General features: G+C 41.1%; 3 protein-coding genes across 3 annotated transcripts; 2 read left to right on the top strand and 1 right to left on the bottom strand.

The window, feature by feature from the left end:
* The first annotated feature begins 591 nt into the window (after window positions 1-591).
* Window positions 592-3,218, top strand: lrrc10 (leucine rich repeat containing 10). Its single transcript, XM_005947415.2, has 2 exons — window positions 592-849; window positions 1,039-3,218. Exon 2 carries the CDS (start codon window positions 1,114-1,116, stop codon window positions 1,981-1,983), a length of 870 nt encoding a protein of 289 aa, XP_005947477.1. The 5' UTR covers window positions 592-849; window positions 1,039-1,113; the 3' UTR covers window positions 1,984-3,218.
* Window positions 3,219-3,348: 130 nt separating this feature from the next.
* Window positions 3,349-6,871, bottom strand: LOC102290185 (seipin). Its single transcript, XM_005947414.2, has one exon. It carries the CDS (start codon window positions 6,664-6,666, stop codon window positions 5,401-5,403), a length of 1,266 nt encoding a protein of 421 aa, XP_005947476.1. The 5' UTR covers window positions 6,667-6,871; the 3' UTR covers window positions 3,349-5,400.
* A 41-nt stretch (window positions 6,872-6,912) lies between these two features.
* fnbp4 (formin binding protein 4) lies at window positions 6,913-13,896 on the top strand. Its single transcript, XM_005947413.2, has 17 exons — window positions 6,913-7,131; window positions 7,581-7,652; window positions 7,772-7,902; window positions 8,180-8,354; window positions 8,763-8,910; window positions 9,003-9,105; window positions 9,203-9,547; window positions 9,626-9,818; window positions 9,912-10,051; window positions 10,132-10,236; window positions 10,567-10,700; window positions 11,705-11,865; window positions 12,029-12,330; window positions 12,436-12,553; window positions 12,698-12,891; window positions 13,091-13,248; window positions 13,394-13,896. Exons 1-17 carry the CDS (start codon window positions 7,008-7,010, stop codon window positions 13,476-13,478), a joined length of 2,688 nt encoding a protein of 895 aa, XP_005947475.1. The 5' UTR covers window positions 6,913-7,007; the 3' UTR covers window positions 13,479-13,896.
* The last annotated feature ends 356 nt before the right edge of the window (window positions 13,897-14,252 follow it).

The following is a 14,252-nucleotide window of genomic DNA, read 5'->3' as shown; positions in this document are numbered from 1 at the left end:
GATCTTTTATGACAGTCACACTATTGTGCTCTGGCAGTAAGTGGCTGCGGGAAAGTGATAAAAACAGTGTGTCAGTGAGTGAAAGCAGATGAGGGTCAACTATTGCCCCCTCAGATAAGGACAATGAAATCCCTTCCTAATTTTTATCTAGTTGGAAAATAGCCCCAATGAAGATATGTCAGATAGCATGGACACTTCACACCTCTTGTAAGATATCCAGCTTACTTACAGGATATTCATCTTTGAGTATAAGCTTGCATGAAGATTGTTTGGATTTGGAGGATTTGACCTGCTATGTGTTGATTTTAAATGAACCCATTTCCAAGACTATACAATGTGGCATTGGCAAAACACAGATCTACAGAGATTTTCCATAACTGAAAACATAGTATACTCTAATCAAAGTAATCTGATATCCCTGCAAACACTGGCAAATTGCTAAGAACATTTCACCTGTTGAGCCCAGTGGCTTCCACCCAAGACTGCCTCTGGGATGATTACAGCAGAATGCAAATGACCTTTGTTGCTCTTTCATCACAAAGCACTTATTCTGCTTATCCATGTCACCCTGCCCCTCCCTGTTTCTCTCTCTCCCACCTCTGTCATCTCAGAGAAGAAGAGGGGAAAGTCATTAGGCACAAATGGGGAGGAGAGAGCTAGTGGTTGCTATAGCCATGAGAGTCTGGCAGAGCTTGGAGCCACAGAGAGATAGTGAGAGGACTGCACTGGGAAATATCTGCCCAGGGAATACAATAAGTTTTCAGCTCATTAAGTTGGATAAACAAATGGCTTACTGTAGGAGATACTGGGAGTCATACTGGATATCATCAGCAAGACATTAGAAAGAAGGTATTTTGAATTTTTTGTATGAACATCTTAACACTTACAATGTTTTTCTGTTTAATTTTATTATATATTACCTTGACACAACATCCCCTTTATTACATTAAAGGATGCACTTCATAATATAACTGATGTGTCATCCTCCTTCCTAAGCTGTTGTATGATTTCACTGTTTCTTTTTTCTTGATTATCAAGATGAATAAACGCAGAGGGGAAGTGGAGGAGTGTTAATGGAACACCATGAAATTCACTTGAAGATAAAGGAGATGGATGTCGAGTAACAGTCTTGTGGCAGAAACAGTAAGAAAAATGGGCAATGCCATGAGAAGTATTCTCGCCTTCATTCCTTCTGAACGCTGCCAGCGCTTCTTAGTTGGGGACCTGAAGGAGATGCCACTAGATCGGACCCTGGACCTGAGTAGCCGACAGCTGCGAAAGCTGCCTGTTGCTGCCTGTCTCTTCAATGAGTTGGTGAAGCTTTACCTGAGTGACAACAACCTCAGCAGCTTACCGGCTGAAGTGCAGAGCCTGAGAAAGCTGCAGCTTCTGGCCCTCGATTTTAACTGCTTTGAGGAGCTCCCACTAGCCATATGCAGGTTGCCCCAGCTTAGTATTCTTTACTTGGGTAATAACAGGCTTTATCACCTCCCCGTAGAGCTGAGAGAGCTTAGGGAACTTAGCACTCTGTGGCTGGAGACTAATTGCTTCACTGTTTTCCCTAAGGTTGTTTGTGAGCTCTCAAATCTAAAGACCCTGCACCTCGGATATAACCAGATACGGAGTTTACCCAAAGAATTTGGACGGCTGCACGAGCTGCGAAGTATTTGGTTTGCTGGGAACCAACTGCCAGATTTCCCACCAGTGTTGCTTGAAATGCACTCTCTGGCTGTTGTTGATGTAGATCGGAACAGAATACGTCATTTTCCTAGCCTTTCTCACATGCAGGGGTTAAAACTTGTGATCTATGACCACAACCCCTGTGTTAATGCCCCAGCAGTGGGTGAGGGAGTCAGAAGGGTTGGGCGATGGGCTGATAGCTCAGATGACGAGCAGGAAGATGATGCTTCAAAAGCAGCAAGTGAGACTACAGCTGAGGTTGTCGAAGTCCATTCTGAAGAGCAACAGAACATTCAAGGTTAAGGACCAAAGTGACCTTCAGCTGTGGGGAGGCGGGGTTGACTGGCCAGGCTCGAGTGGCGTCCTGGAGCACTTAAAGCAGAGTGGCATGACAAATACCGTCAGGGTGATGGTATTTGGTCCATATATGGTAAAGCCAATCATTTAAAAGGGAAAGTTCACCTCTTAAATTAAATCCACACACACACACACACACCCTCAACTGGCCTGCTGTGCTACTTGTCTATCAGATTGTTTGGTGAGAGTTGGCTAGTTTTAGATATACTAGTTATGTTAGCATTTACATATCTTAGGATTATGACTTTATTTTGGATTGAACTGTCCTTATAAAGGCCATAAAGTAATGAAATCCAAAATGCATAGTCTGTAAAATGGGATATTTGAATCACGACATAAAAGCAACATTTAAAAAAACAAAATAAAAAGACTGCATGCCTTGAAATTATTCATTTCAACACCGTAAACTTTTTAATTGATCTTTTCCCTCTGGAATGTTGCATGTATTATATTGTTTGTGTATTGCCAAGTTCACATAGTATGTTTGCAAGGCAATGGGTCAAAACAGGCATTAACATTATTCTAGTAAATCAGCCATGCAGCTGTTGCTGTCCAGTGATCTGAGAATTAGTTTCTACTTTTATACTTTTATAGTCAGTATAATTCACAGTTTGTGACTTCTGATTTTACAGTGCAAAGCATTAGAAAACATTTTGTTCCAGCAGTGCAAGATAGTATCTGCACCTGCTGAGGATTTTAATACCAGAGATGGATGGTTTAAGTCAATTAGTGCACTCTGTATCCAGACCAATGCATAATTCATCGACTAGATTGGAGCTGTGGCTTTGAATAAAGACTGCTAATGGGCCATAATGTCGTTGCTGTAAGGTTCTGGTTTGAAACAGATCATACATGCAATTTTGCAATTCCCCTGTGTACCAGGAAAATGTTCTGTAAACAAGCTTAAAAGTAATTCCACGATATATGATCTGGGCATTTGGAAACTTTCTAAACAAAATGCATAAAAAAAAAAAAAAAAGATTGAAAGGGCTTGAAATTGTTTTTTCTTCTGGAAATGTGATTATTTACGACTGGTTTCTGTGCTTCCACCTTTCATAGATCTTTATATTATTCTATAATATGTATTTGATTTTTTAAATATATGAATGCATAATATTTTACCTAAATGTATACTTATATTACGTTATAGTATTTATTATGATTTTAGGCAATCTTTTACATTTGTATGGTCCTATTATAAACTACATATATATCAATCTGATTTTGTTATGTTTTATGTGCTTAACATTATGTTTTAATGTAACAATGGAATAAACTTATTTAATCTTATTTAATCACCTATTTTTTTTTTTTAAATCAGTATAGTTAAATTTGAAGGTTTGTGAATGTATAAACATCTTTATGTTTAGTCATTCAAAAGCATTCACCAGAGTTTTGGTACGTTTTTACCTTTATAACAAAATCAGACGTCATGTGAAGTTGCAGGATTTTTTTCAAACCAATAGCTGTAATGTTATTTAATCTATGCTTAAGTGTGACACATACCTATATATAGATTTCATGCTTAATACAAGCCAACAGCATCAACGTTAACCCTTTAAGTATCTGCAGATCACAACTTATTACAAACCATTTGAGTTTGCATTGCTGCTCTCTCTGCACACACACACACTCACTGACCACTTTATTGGGTACACTGTGCTAGCACCAGGTTCAATCTGCTTTTCCCTTAAAAACTGTGTTAATTCGCATAGATTCAACAAGATGCTGGAAACATTCCTCTGAGCTTTTGGTCTATGCTGACATGATAGCATCACATGATAAAAATCTCCTGTAGCGCCACATGTCAAAGGTGCTATGGGATTGAGATCTGATAAGTGTGTAATTCACTGTCATTTTGAAGAAACGAGTTTGGGCTTTGTGTACCCTGCTGGAACTAGCCATCAGAAGTTGCTTAGAATTTCCAGTAAAGTATCTGTACAAGAGATTGGAACAAAAAGAAGTAAACATATTTTTGTTTAAAATGTTAAAAACCTAGTATTCAGGACATGTTTACTGGAGATACAAGTTAACTTATCTTGTCGATGATTTTACATTTCTCAAATGTATATGTAATGTAATGTAAATTTGTTATTAAGTAATTTACTGTAAGACTGCAAGACAGTCATCAGATTTCTCTATAGGAATTAAAAATTCAGTTGGTAGCTAGAGTTGCTTTATTATGGTGACAATAAAGAAGTTAACTGTGTTTAATTTGTTTAACACATAACATCTACTCGTATTTTCTCAGGATACAAGATGAGAGATTATGAGTGCATTATATTACATACATAAATATCTTTGGTTCAAAGTCCAACGAAAACACAACTTGCCCACTTCCTTTACTTAAACTTACTTGGATCCAAAGCACCCCTGAAGTGCAGGTTAAACACATGGAGGCTGAGCCACATACTAACATCAGCTTCAATTCTACAGTAACTTTACTATTCCTCTTATTCTCCATAGTCATTAATGATAAATAAAGAAAGTTTCACATGTATCAATAAACTTATATTACTTAAAAGACCCATCTAAAATGTTCTGGTGCTTGGTCGTGATGAAAACTAAATAAATAATATTTTTTAACAAACAGCAGAACGCAAACTGCACTTAATAATAAAGACCTCATAGAATGAACCACAACTGTATAAAAGAGTCAAGCTTTAACTAAATATGCCACACTAGGTAAGTCATGTGGTACACTGAAAAAGAACATGTATTTATAATATTAAAACAAACAAACAAACAAAACATAATTTTTTTTAGATCCCTCAGGCTGGGCTCTTTGCACCTTTTACCATAGCTGTCTTTTTACACCAAAATTTCCAAATCTAATTGGTCTCTCAATGACCCTTTGAGAAAATGCATCAGTCTTTTGCAGTTTTGTTTCAATTGCAAAGCATTTACTTTCAAAAGTGGCATCATATTTAATGATGTTTGAACTGAGAAGTAAGGGTAACACATGAGGAGATTGAACTGACTTAAAAGGGTGTGTTAAGCTGTTGGCATTACGTGACGATAGAGAATACTGTTAGACAAGCCAGATCTGGAATGTAGCACCTCTTGATGTGGGAAAGAATAAACTCAAATGTAACAAAGACAAGAATTGTAAGTCCAGAAGAAAGAAAGAAGCAGCACTAAAAGTTACAAAAAAAACCCCCTCTTGTCAAAATGAGAAGTGTTCCAGCTAAAACAATGTGGCTAGTACTGATTACAGTCATGCATGTGAATTTGATCAAATTGGAACAGTAGGTATGCTTCAATCTATCACGGTCTGCCAAATCACATTCAAACTGCTAAAGAGTGATAATGGAATATATAAGCATATCCTACAGGTACTGTAACTGTGTGAGGTGACAGGGTTCAAAGGCTCATCCAGGGTCCAGGTCTCTGCCGTAGTACTGTTTCACCCAGCTGAGGTGGAGAATTCTCTTCCACCTCTGGCCCATCAGACTCATGAGACTCCTCTTCCTTGCTATCTGGAACATCAGGCCCCAAGGAATCTGGGATTACAGAGGCATTCTTTGACAGCTCAGTGCCTGTGCCAGTCTCCTGAAAATCAGATGACTCACTCACAGATCCAGTCACTTTAGAAGAATTAAGTTCCTTCTGAGAGTTTTCCCTCTCCATGCGCTTTCGAACCTCTTCTCTCCGCTGCTGGATGCGGGTGTCGTCTCCCATCATAACCCTGACTCTCACTTGATCTGGAGGCCAGAGTCCACCCCATATAAACTGCAGGTAGCTGAACAGCACAATGACACTGAGGAAGGCAAAGTTGGTCGCTACGCCAATCACTGCAGATGTCAGGGGGAAGTTATACAGAACATATCGAATACCAGTGAAGTAAGCGTGGATACGGAGCTGAGATGAGTAGATCTGAACCTGTTTTGAGTGGATCTCAATGACTGCACCAATAGTGGGTTGATAAGCATTGGTCTTGAAGTCTGAGAATAGCTCCACCTCTATGAGCTGCTTCTGCTCCGCCATGCCAGTGACGAGAAGAGGAGCGAACACTAAGGTACTCATAGTCTGCAGAAGCTTAGAGCGGTAATGCAGCATTGTAGATCTTCCAACTGATGAGACAGTCGTTCCACCCTTGGTATAACAAGACATCTTTACCATGAACATACCCAGCTCTTCATTCACTGGCGATTCAGGCATTTCCAACTCCAAAGATATTCGGTAAGGCTGACCATTGGCCATCACCTGATCTCTGCCATTCTTCATGAAAGAGATGTTGGCTGTGGGGAAGGAGCAAAGTCTCGTCTCCGAGGTATCACAGTCAGCAGTGTAGAAGAAGTGCACTGGGGTGGAGAAGCTCACGGTAGGCATATAAGAGTAATAAAAGCTCCCATAGAGAAAGATGGACACCCAGAGCAGCAGCACTAGGACACAAAAAAGGATGGCTGCCTGAAGCAGTGTCCGTCGGGCTTTGAGGAGCGTGACAGCCGCCACATCGTGCAGCCAGTGCAGAAGTGGTCCCATGGCACCTCCGAATGTTTCCGACCCGGAACTCACCGACCTTCTTCTGGTCCCGTTCTGGACAGTCGTTGCTCCTTGGAGTCCCGTGGACCACTGCCTCAGCGGAAGGTCCCTACCTTGATGCATCAGTGGGTGGGTCTCCTCCATAACCGTGTAATCGCTTATCCTCCATTTCAAGTCTGGTTAACCGGCTACACGCTAACCGTGATAGTTGCAGCTACCGTCACGGGCGAAATAAACTACTCGGCAAAAACAAATATCCTGTTTTTCTAAAGTCTGGACTGTGTTGGTTTCACTCAGACTGTGAATTTAAGATAGCAAATTAGCCTACCGGGTTACACAGTGAATTTCCGGAGACTATGCTCAAAACACTACACCGTGACCCGGAAGTGAAAAGCTTTTGTGCCAGCTCGAAGCAGCGACGTAGAAAAAAAGCAGTAATTAACGTCGCCAGCGAAGGAAGCAGGCCTGCAAACACATAAACAGAGATGGGGAAGAAAAGTCGCCTCCCTGGAGGAGCCGTCGGTCGGAGAACTATATTGCAGCTTTCCCCACCCGGGAACCGCGGCGTGAATGTTGGAGAGAGAGAAGAAGCGCCCTCGGGATCTGATGGTATTTTATCTCAGTAGCATGTTAGCGGCAGGCTAGCCTAGTGCTAAATACCTGAGGTGCGAACAACGGGCTCATCTGATTATCATTAATTACAATAATACTGTTATTTTTATATTTAGCTGTCCAGTTACTTAACATATGCTGCAAATATACACCGTCGCTGAGAAACTGCAGCTGAGAGCTGTAGTTATTATGAATTATTTTTCTAATTTTAGCTTCTACCAGAAGCTATAGGCTAGTGCGCTAAGCTAACAGTTCGGGTAACATCATCACTTTATCTTACAAAATATGTTAGAAGATAGGATAGGATCAGCTAGCCAAAAAGAAATGGGGGAATGATCTGTGGGATCGATACCCTTAGACCGTGATGCTTTTTATTTAGTCTATGAATACCTGTAATGTTAAAAGCGACAATACTTTACTACAAAACTTTGGTTTTTTTCCCCCAGATGAACAGGATGGGGATGGGCATAGATTCGTGAGACGCACAAACATCAAGGCTCCAGCAGTAAAAGCTACAGGTGAAGTGTTTTTCTCTCCCTCTCTCTTTTCGTGTGTGTTGCTGCAGTCATTCTCAAGCAGCAGATTCAAGACTTTATTTCATTTCGCTGAACAAAGCTTTTTTTGCTTTCCCTTGTAGAGGGGTTGTCTTTGCTCGGAGCCTATGAGGATAGCGACGAAGAGGATGCGGGAGATTCTCATCGGTCAGCCGCAAATTCTCAACACAATCAGTCAGGTGACATCGACAGCACACTGGCCAATTTCATGGCTGTAAGTATGATGAGGATACTGTAAGCCAGTCTCTTATTATTTATGTTGAGCTAATAAAGGTGTAGATTAATGACAAGTAGGTTAAAGTCAACTTCTACTTCATAACTTTATAAAATTGTTTGTTTTTCCTGATTTTTCAAATAACTTATGCAGATTTTATACTCTCTGAGCTCCTTATTCATTATTAAATCATATACTCTATGTAAAGCCTAGTGCTTTGACCCGTGTGGTTTATTCATGCAACTAAAAACTTGCTGTCTGTGTTTTCTGGTTGCAGGAAATTGATGCAATCACAACTCAGCCAAGTTCAGATGATGCACCAACTCATCAGTCAGTTCCAAGTGCTACTCCACCCAAACCTGAGGTTAATACTCAGCAGCCAGCTGCTGGTGAAGGACAGAATCAGCAAGGCACAGACTTTGAGTACAATACACAGTACTCACTAGCCGGCGGTAATTATCTCTGCTCCATTAAAATATCAAGTGTGCATGTCCTTAGTGAACTGATTTATATTTCTTCACCAAAAATAATTTGTATATTAGTGTATTTATATTCATATGAAAAGAAAACTGTATTTTTCTAATGTTATAGTCTTGATTACATAAAGTATTTAACAATGTGCTACATTGATTATATAAAGAGATCAATCACGCAGTGGTTACTTTCAAAAGGGACGGTTTGATATTGATGTCTACTAACCATTAAACGCAGCCGATTTATTTATTTATTTATTTGTTAATATCTTCTTTGCTCTAACTGAGAACACTGGAGGGTTTTTTTGTCTTATTTTGTTTGTTTGTTAATTTTTGAGATTATGTTTTGGTGGTTTTTAAAGTCCCATGTATTTGCTTGTATTTCAGTGGGTGTAGAGATGGGAGACTGGCAGGAGGTGTGGGACGAGAACTCTGGTTGCTATTATTACTGGAACACACTGACCAATGAAGTGTCCTGGGAGCTGCCACACTATCTGGCTGATCAGGTGCAAAGCCTGGGACATTATACCAACAGGTAGGAGACATTAAGAGTATTAAACAAAGTGTTTGAAAATTATGTTTATTTCTGACACCTGATAATTGTGGGTATTCTGCTTTTATTTATAGCTCGAGTGTCAATGGAAATGGCACAGCTCATGCAGGTTATTGCACAGAAGAAAATGCTGTATCTGCTGCCACAACAACATCAGCAAAAGAGACAAAAGTGAAGGCATGTTCCATCTGTCCCCTATTCAGCTAGTTTCTGTTTTGTTTAAATACTCTCACTTTGATACTAAATATGACTTGCACTGTGTTTTTCTTTAAAGGAGGTAATTGAAAGCGTTGTAGGCCTCACAAGTGAAGAGGAAGAGCGCCAGGGAGTTGCTGCAGCACTCCTCGCTCCTCTGATCCCCTCTGAAGTGAAGGAAGCAGAAGAGAAATGGAGGAAAAGACTGCTTAAAGGCCTGGATGAGAGTGAGAATAGCTTGGATTCTGACGGAGATGGCGTTCGTCTCACAGGATCTCCTTCTACCCCTCTGAGGGACTCCGACTCAGCTCCCATTGTCCAGAAAGATGGATGCACCAAGAAGCAATCTGGAGACAACTCTGAAGGTGATGAAGAGGCAGAAGAGGACACAATGGAGTTAGAACTGGCTCTGGAAAGGAAAAAGGTGTGTATTTAATGCAGCTCAGGAATATCTTTGAAACTTTCTTTTGGCACACAGAATAATCAAACACCTGACTCTTAGGCTGAGCTACGAGCACTGGAGGAGGGTGATGTCAGTGCTGGGGGCTCCAGTCCTTGTTCTGAGAATAGCCAAGAAGCCTCCGGTCCTCGTGGTGTTCTGCTGAAGAAGAACCGGTGGAAGACTTCTTTCCTCAGTGCTGCCAGCCCCGACTCTAACAGTAGAAGCTCAGATATACCGGATAACACAGAGGCCGGTTAGTTTAAACATTAACACATGAGAGAAGTGGGTGGAATAACATAAAAAAAATTCTATCTACATAATTTTATGCCTCTCTTGTTTCTTGTAGCACTTCCTAAAGTCTTAGAAAGTGTTGAGGAAGGAGAAGACAATGAAGTGGAAAATTCTGAGGACAAAATGGGTTCAAAACCTTCTGTGAAGGAGGAGGGGGAGACATCTGAGCTCAAAGAGGAAACTCCTGAGCTCAAGGTAACAACACTACTACTATTACTAACAAACAGTAATTGTGCACTCTCTTTTGAGAAGTATTTTAATGGTAAAAAATGTAGTTTCAGATCGGTGAACTGGCAAACACCTTAATCAGCAAGATGGAGTTTCTTGGGATAAATAAGAAAGGGATCTCAAACTTTCAGCTGCTTCTGCTACAAACTGAGGTGCGTGGATATTCATTTTCTAAGCAATGTCATCCTAACTTCCATTTGCTGCTTTTCTAATGCGACTTTTAAAATATTTAACATTTAATTTTGTTTCACATAATTTTGCACAGGCACGCGGTAGTATTTAATATTTAAAATCTTCATAATAATTCATCATAAGGTGTCATTCTGGAAACTTACTGTAATTACTCTTCCATATTACTCATCTATCCTGCAGCTCTTCTGTCTTTATCTGTCTCTTGAGCCCTTTAGTTATATTTTATGGGCTTTTGTCTAATTTGTCTCTGTCCCTCTTGTCTTTCTTTTTTTGTTCTTTATTTCCCCCAGACACGGGTTGCTGATTGGAGGGAGGGCGCTCTGAATGGAGTCTATCTTCGCCGCCGGCTGCAGGAAGCTGCCGAACACATAAAATATTACGAACTTAACGCCACCCCTAAAGGCTGGTCCTGCCACTGGGACAGGTACGCGCTCCTTACCTTTCACATCTCTAAACTCCCCAGCCCCCCAAAAATCTTACCGTGTGACTACACATCCCTCAGTGCTGAGGTTGCAGACTTTGTAACATGACTTGGGGAGAAGCTTAACCAGTCCGAGTGGATCAAAATACTTACCAGAAACAGACTCTTCAGGTTTTTGTGATGCAGTCCTTTGCGTACACTGATAAGGGAGCATCCACTCTGGGCCTGCCTGCTTCGTGTTAAATACACCTGCCACAGAGAGGACTCTTAGTCCCTTAACAGACTCTTAAGCCTTTTGTTGTAAAAGGGCATTTGTAAACTGATTATGGGTCCAGTCAGTGGAAAAACTGGGAGGGGGTGTATGGTAGGAAGGTTTGGTTGCGTGGGACAGCTTTGCACTTTACAGGACTACAACCCCCTGAATGCAATGCTGAAAGAGTGATGCCCTGGAAGCGACGAGTGTCACGCATCAAATAAAAGGTGAAGATGGAGCAATGACGGGAATCCAGCAGGTCAGACCAACTCTATTTCATATGTTTTCCTGTTTTTCCATTTACTTCTTTCTGACATAAAATGAGTTGAATTTGTGCTTCTTATTTTATGCCCTATGGTTGTTGTTGCTGCTGCTGCTGGTGATGATAATAATAATGGTACTTCCTCCCCGGCGTCTTCCTGTGTCTGGGAGGGAATGGTTGTCTAAAACAAAAGAAATGTGACAACCATGGTGTGAGCTGCTGAATGCTGCTTTCAGGACCTAGAGATGATTTGTTTGTTTATTTATTCCTGAGAGCAAGGTGGGTTCCCTATCCACAACCATAACCACACTCTTAATTCGGCCTTTGTTCAGGACAGTTAAAAGCACTGTCCATACCAACATTCCTAGTCCTTAATTGTGGCCATACTGTCCACTCCCTTGCCCTTCTGTCCCAGGGTATCAAGCTACACAGCAAGTATGTAGACCAGTGGTTGAGACTTGTGCCTTCTATCTCTGTTGTCCCACTCTCTAGAGAGCACAGGCGGTATTTCTATGTGAAGGACCGGACCGGTGCCTCGCAGTGGGATTTTCCAACAGAGGATGACAAGGAGGAGGACCTGAAAGATGGCCAGGGTACTCAGACACAGACTTCAAGCCAGGTGGATACCAAAACAAGTGCATCAGGTGTCACAGGTAAATCTGTTATTACTGCTGCTGCTCTTAGACTAGGAGAAAATTACTGGGGAGTGGAAAGGAAAATAACTGCAATAAAGTCTGTTCAATACATATTTCTTTGCTGTAATTGTGTAATAATGTTAATCTCCCTTTTTTTTTATTGTTTTATTTTTAAACAAAGGATCTACATGTCCTCCTACTGCCCCGCCACCGCTACCTCCTCAGCCCAATCCATCATCCTTCTGGTCCCCATCCCAACCTCCACTTCCTGACAGCCCTCCTCCACCATCCAACTACCCCCCACCTCCACCACTCCCCCCAGGCTCACCACCTCCCCCACCTCCCCCTCCTGACAGTGATGGAGAGATCATGGAGGTGGAAATGGAGATGGATGATGACAATGATGAAGAGCCTCCAGCCCCTGGAACTGAGGAAGATGGCAGTGGGAAGCCTCCTTTGCCACCAGGCTCTGCTAGCACGAAGGTGTGGAACTAGTTATGATTCTAATTACATTAGTGTTTTCATTTTTTCAGAAGAACAGTAGCCATCAGCTTTAGCTTTATATTGTATTTGTTGTCATTTGCACAGGCTGTCGAGTCATCGGGTCCCCTGGGAAAGGGTCAAAAACGTAAAGCTGGTCAGATGAATAAAACCATTACAATTGGCAGCAGTCCCATTCTGTACACCCAGCCAGCTGCCAGTGCAGGTAAAAAAAAAAAAAAGTTTCATTACACGTCCATCATAATGAAAACAAAAGGCAAAGCTACCCTGAATAAGGGACAGTACATGTACACAATTGGTTAATTTAATATGTTTACAAAGTAGCAATAAAGTTTCTCCTTGTCTGCAGCCCCTCTAATGTCAGCAACTGCCTACTGGGGTATGCCGGCCGTCACTGCCCCTTTGGTACCTTGTGAACCTCCAGCTCCACCTGTCCCAGTTCTGCCTCCACAACCACCACTGCCACCATCTCAGCCACCCTTTGAACCTACTGGGGCAAAAACTCTGCCCACAGACAAGAGCAAGAAAACCAAAAAGGATAAGGTTAGTATTGGAGTTAAAATCAGCTGACCAAGAAGTCTTTCATTCCGGAGTGTTCATCTTGGTTTGTCTTTTGTTAGACTAATTGTTCTCAAAAAAAAATTCCTTTCCATGAAGCCGTCCCTTTGATGCAATACTTAAAATGACATTCAGGAAAACATGCAGTTCACGTTTTCCATTTGACACACTTCTCTCTCTCTAGCCCAAGAAAAGTAAGACCAAAATGCCTTCTCTGGTGAAGAAGTGGCAGAGTATACAGAAGGAGTTGGATGAGGAAGAAAAGAGCAGTTCCAGTGATGAAGATAGAGATCTGCTCAACAAGAAAAGTATTGAAGAGTGGAAGCAACAGCAGCTCAGCACGTATGTGGTTATGCCCTTTCCTTTTACTTTAGGTTTTAATTTTTTTTATTTTTTAAAATGAGCTTTACTTGTTTTTACTGCTTTCTCGCCCAGTTTTACTCTTATTTCAGTGATTATCAATGTAACTTTTTTTCAATTTTTACAGAGGAAAAGCTTCAAAGAATGCCAACTTTGAGGCACTGCCCGAGGACTGGCGGGAACGCCTGAAGAAAAGGAAGATGAACACGTAACATCAGGTCTGGGTCATACACTGTCCAGGCAATGTTTTTAAAAACCACTCCAACCACTGTCATTAGGTTATCCTTCCCCAGCTTAGGGTTTTCTCTAAACTTGAACTTTTACTTGTCCGTGATGAAGACATTTAGAAGCCCTTACATGGCAGGCCATGAATGTCCTCCTGGTTTTTGTAGCCACCACTGTAAATGTGCCAAATGTCTCGAGTAAATCGGTATATCAAGTGTTTCATGGCTATTTTGTATAGCCCCTTGTAGATGATCACCCATTTGTTTTGGAGGATTTTATTTTGAGCATTTTTACAATGTTGTATATAAAATGTATAATGGGATAAGCCATGTTTGTGGAAGGGGGGGGACTTCGTTGAACTTGTATATTTTGTAAAAAATTATTAAAAAAATGTTTCTAAAGTGATTTTTTTTTTTTTCTTTTGCATTTTTGTTCTGTTTTGTTTTCCCTCCCACCATCTCAATCACAATACTACAACGACTAGGGCATACAACTATACAAACGGCACAAGAGTGCATTTGGATCACTTTTTTTGGGGGGGGTTTTATGACAAAGTCAATACTACATTCATTGTTCTGTGTGTTAGTTATGGGCAGGAGGAGACGTACAGAGCACTGCATCTGAATCCAAGTCTAGGAGTACAAGAACTTGGGTGTCCTTAAGGATAACAGGCTGAACTGGAAGAGCAAAATGGGAATTATTGGGAGATGAGCAGGCTCTTTCCTAAGTAAGCTGTAAATCCTTCAGTATGTGCAGATGGA

Source organism: Haplochromis burtoni, unplaced genomic scaffold (assembly GCF_018398535.1).
Source record: "Haplochromis burtoni strain Fernald_Lab_line unplaced genomic scaffold, NCSU_Asbu1 Contig_526, whole genome shotgun sequence".
NCBI classification, from domain to species: Eukaryota; Metazoa; Chordata; class Actinopteri; order Cichliformes; family Cichlidae; genus Haplochromis; species Haplochromis burtoni.
This window is presented reverse-complemented; position numbering and strand designations above follow the sequence as displayed.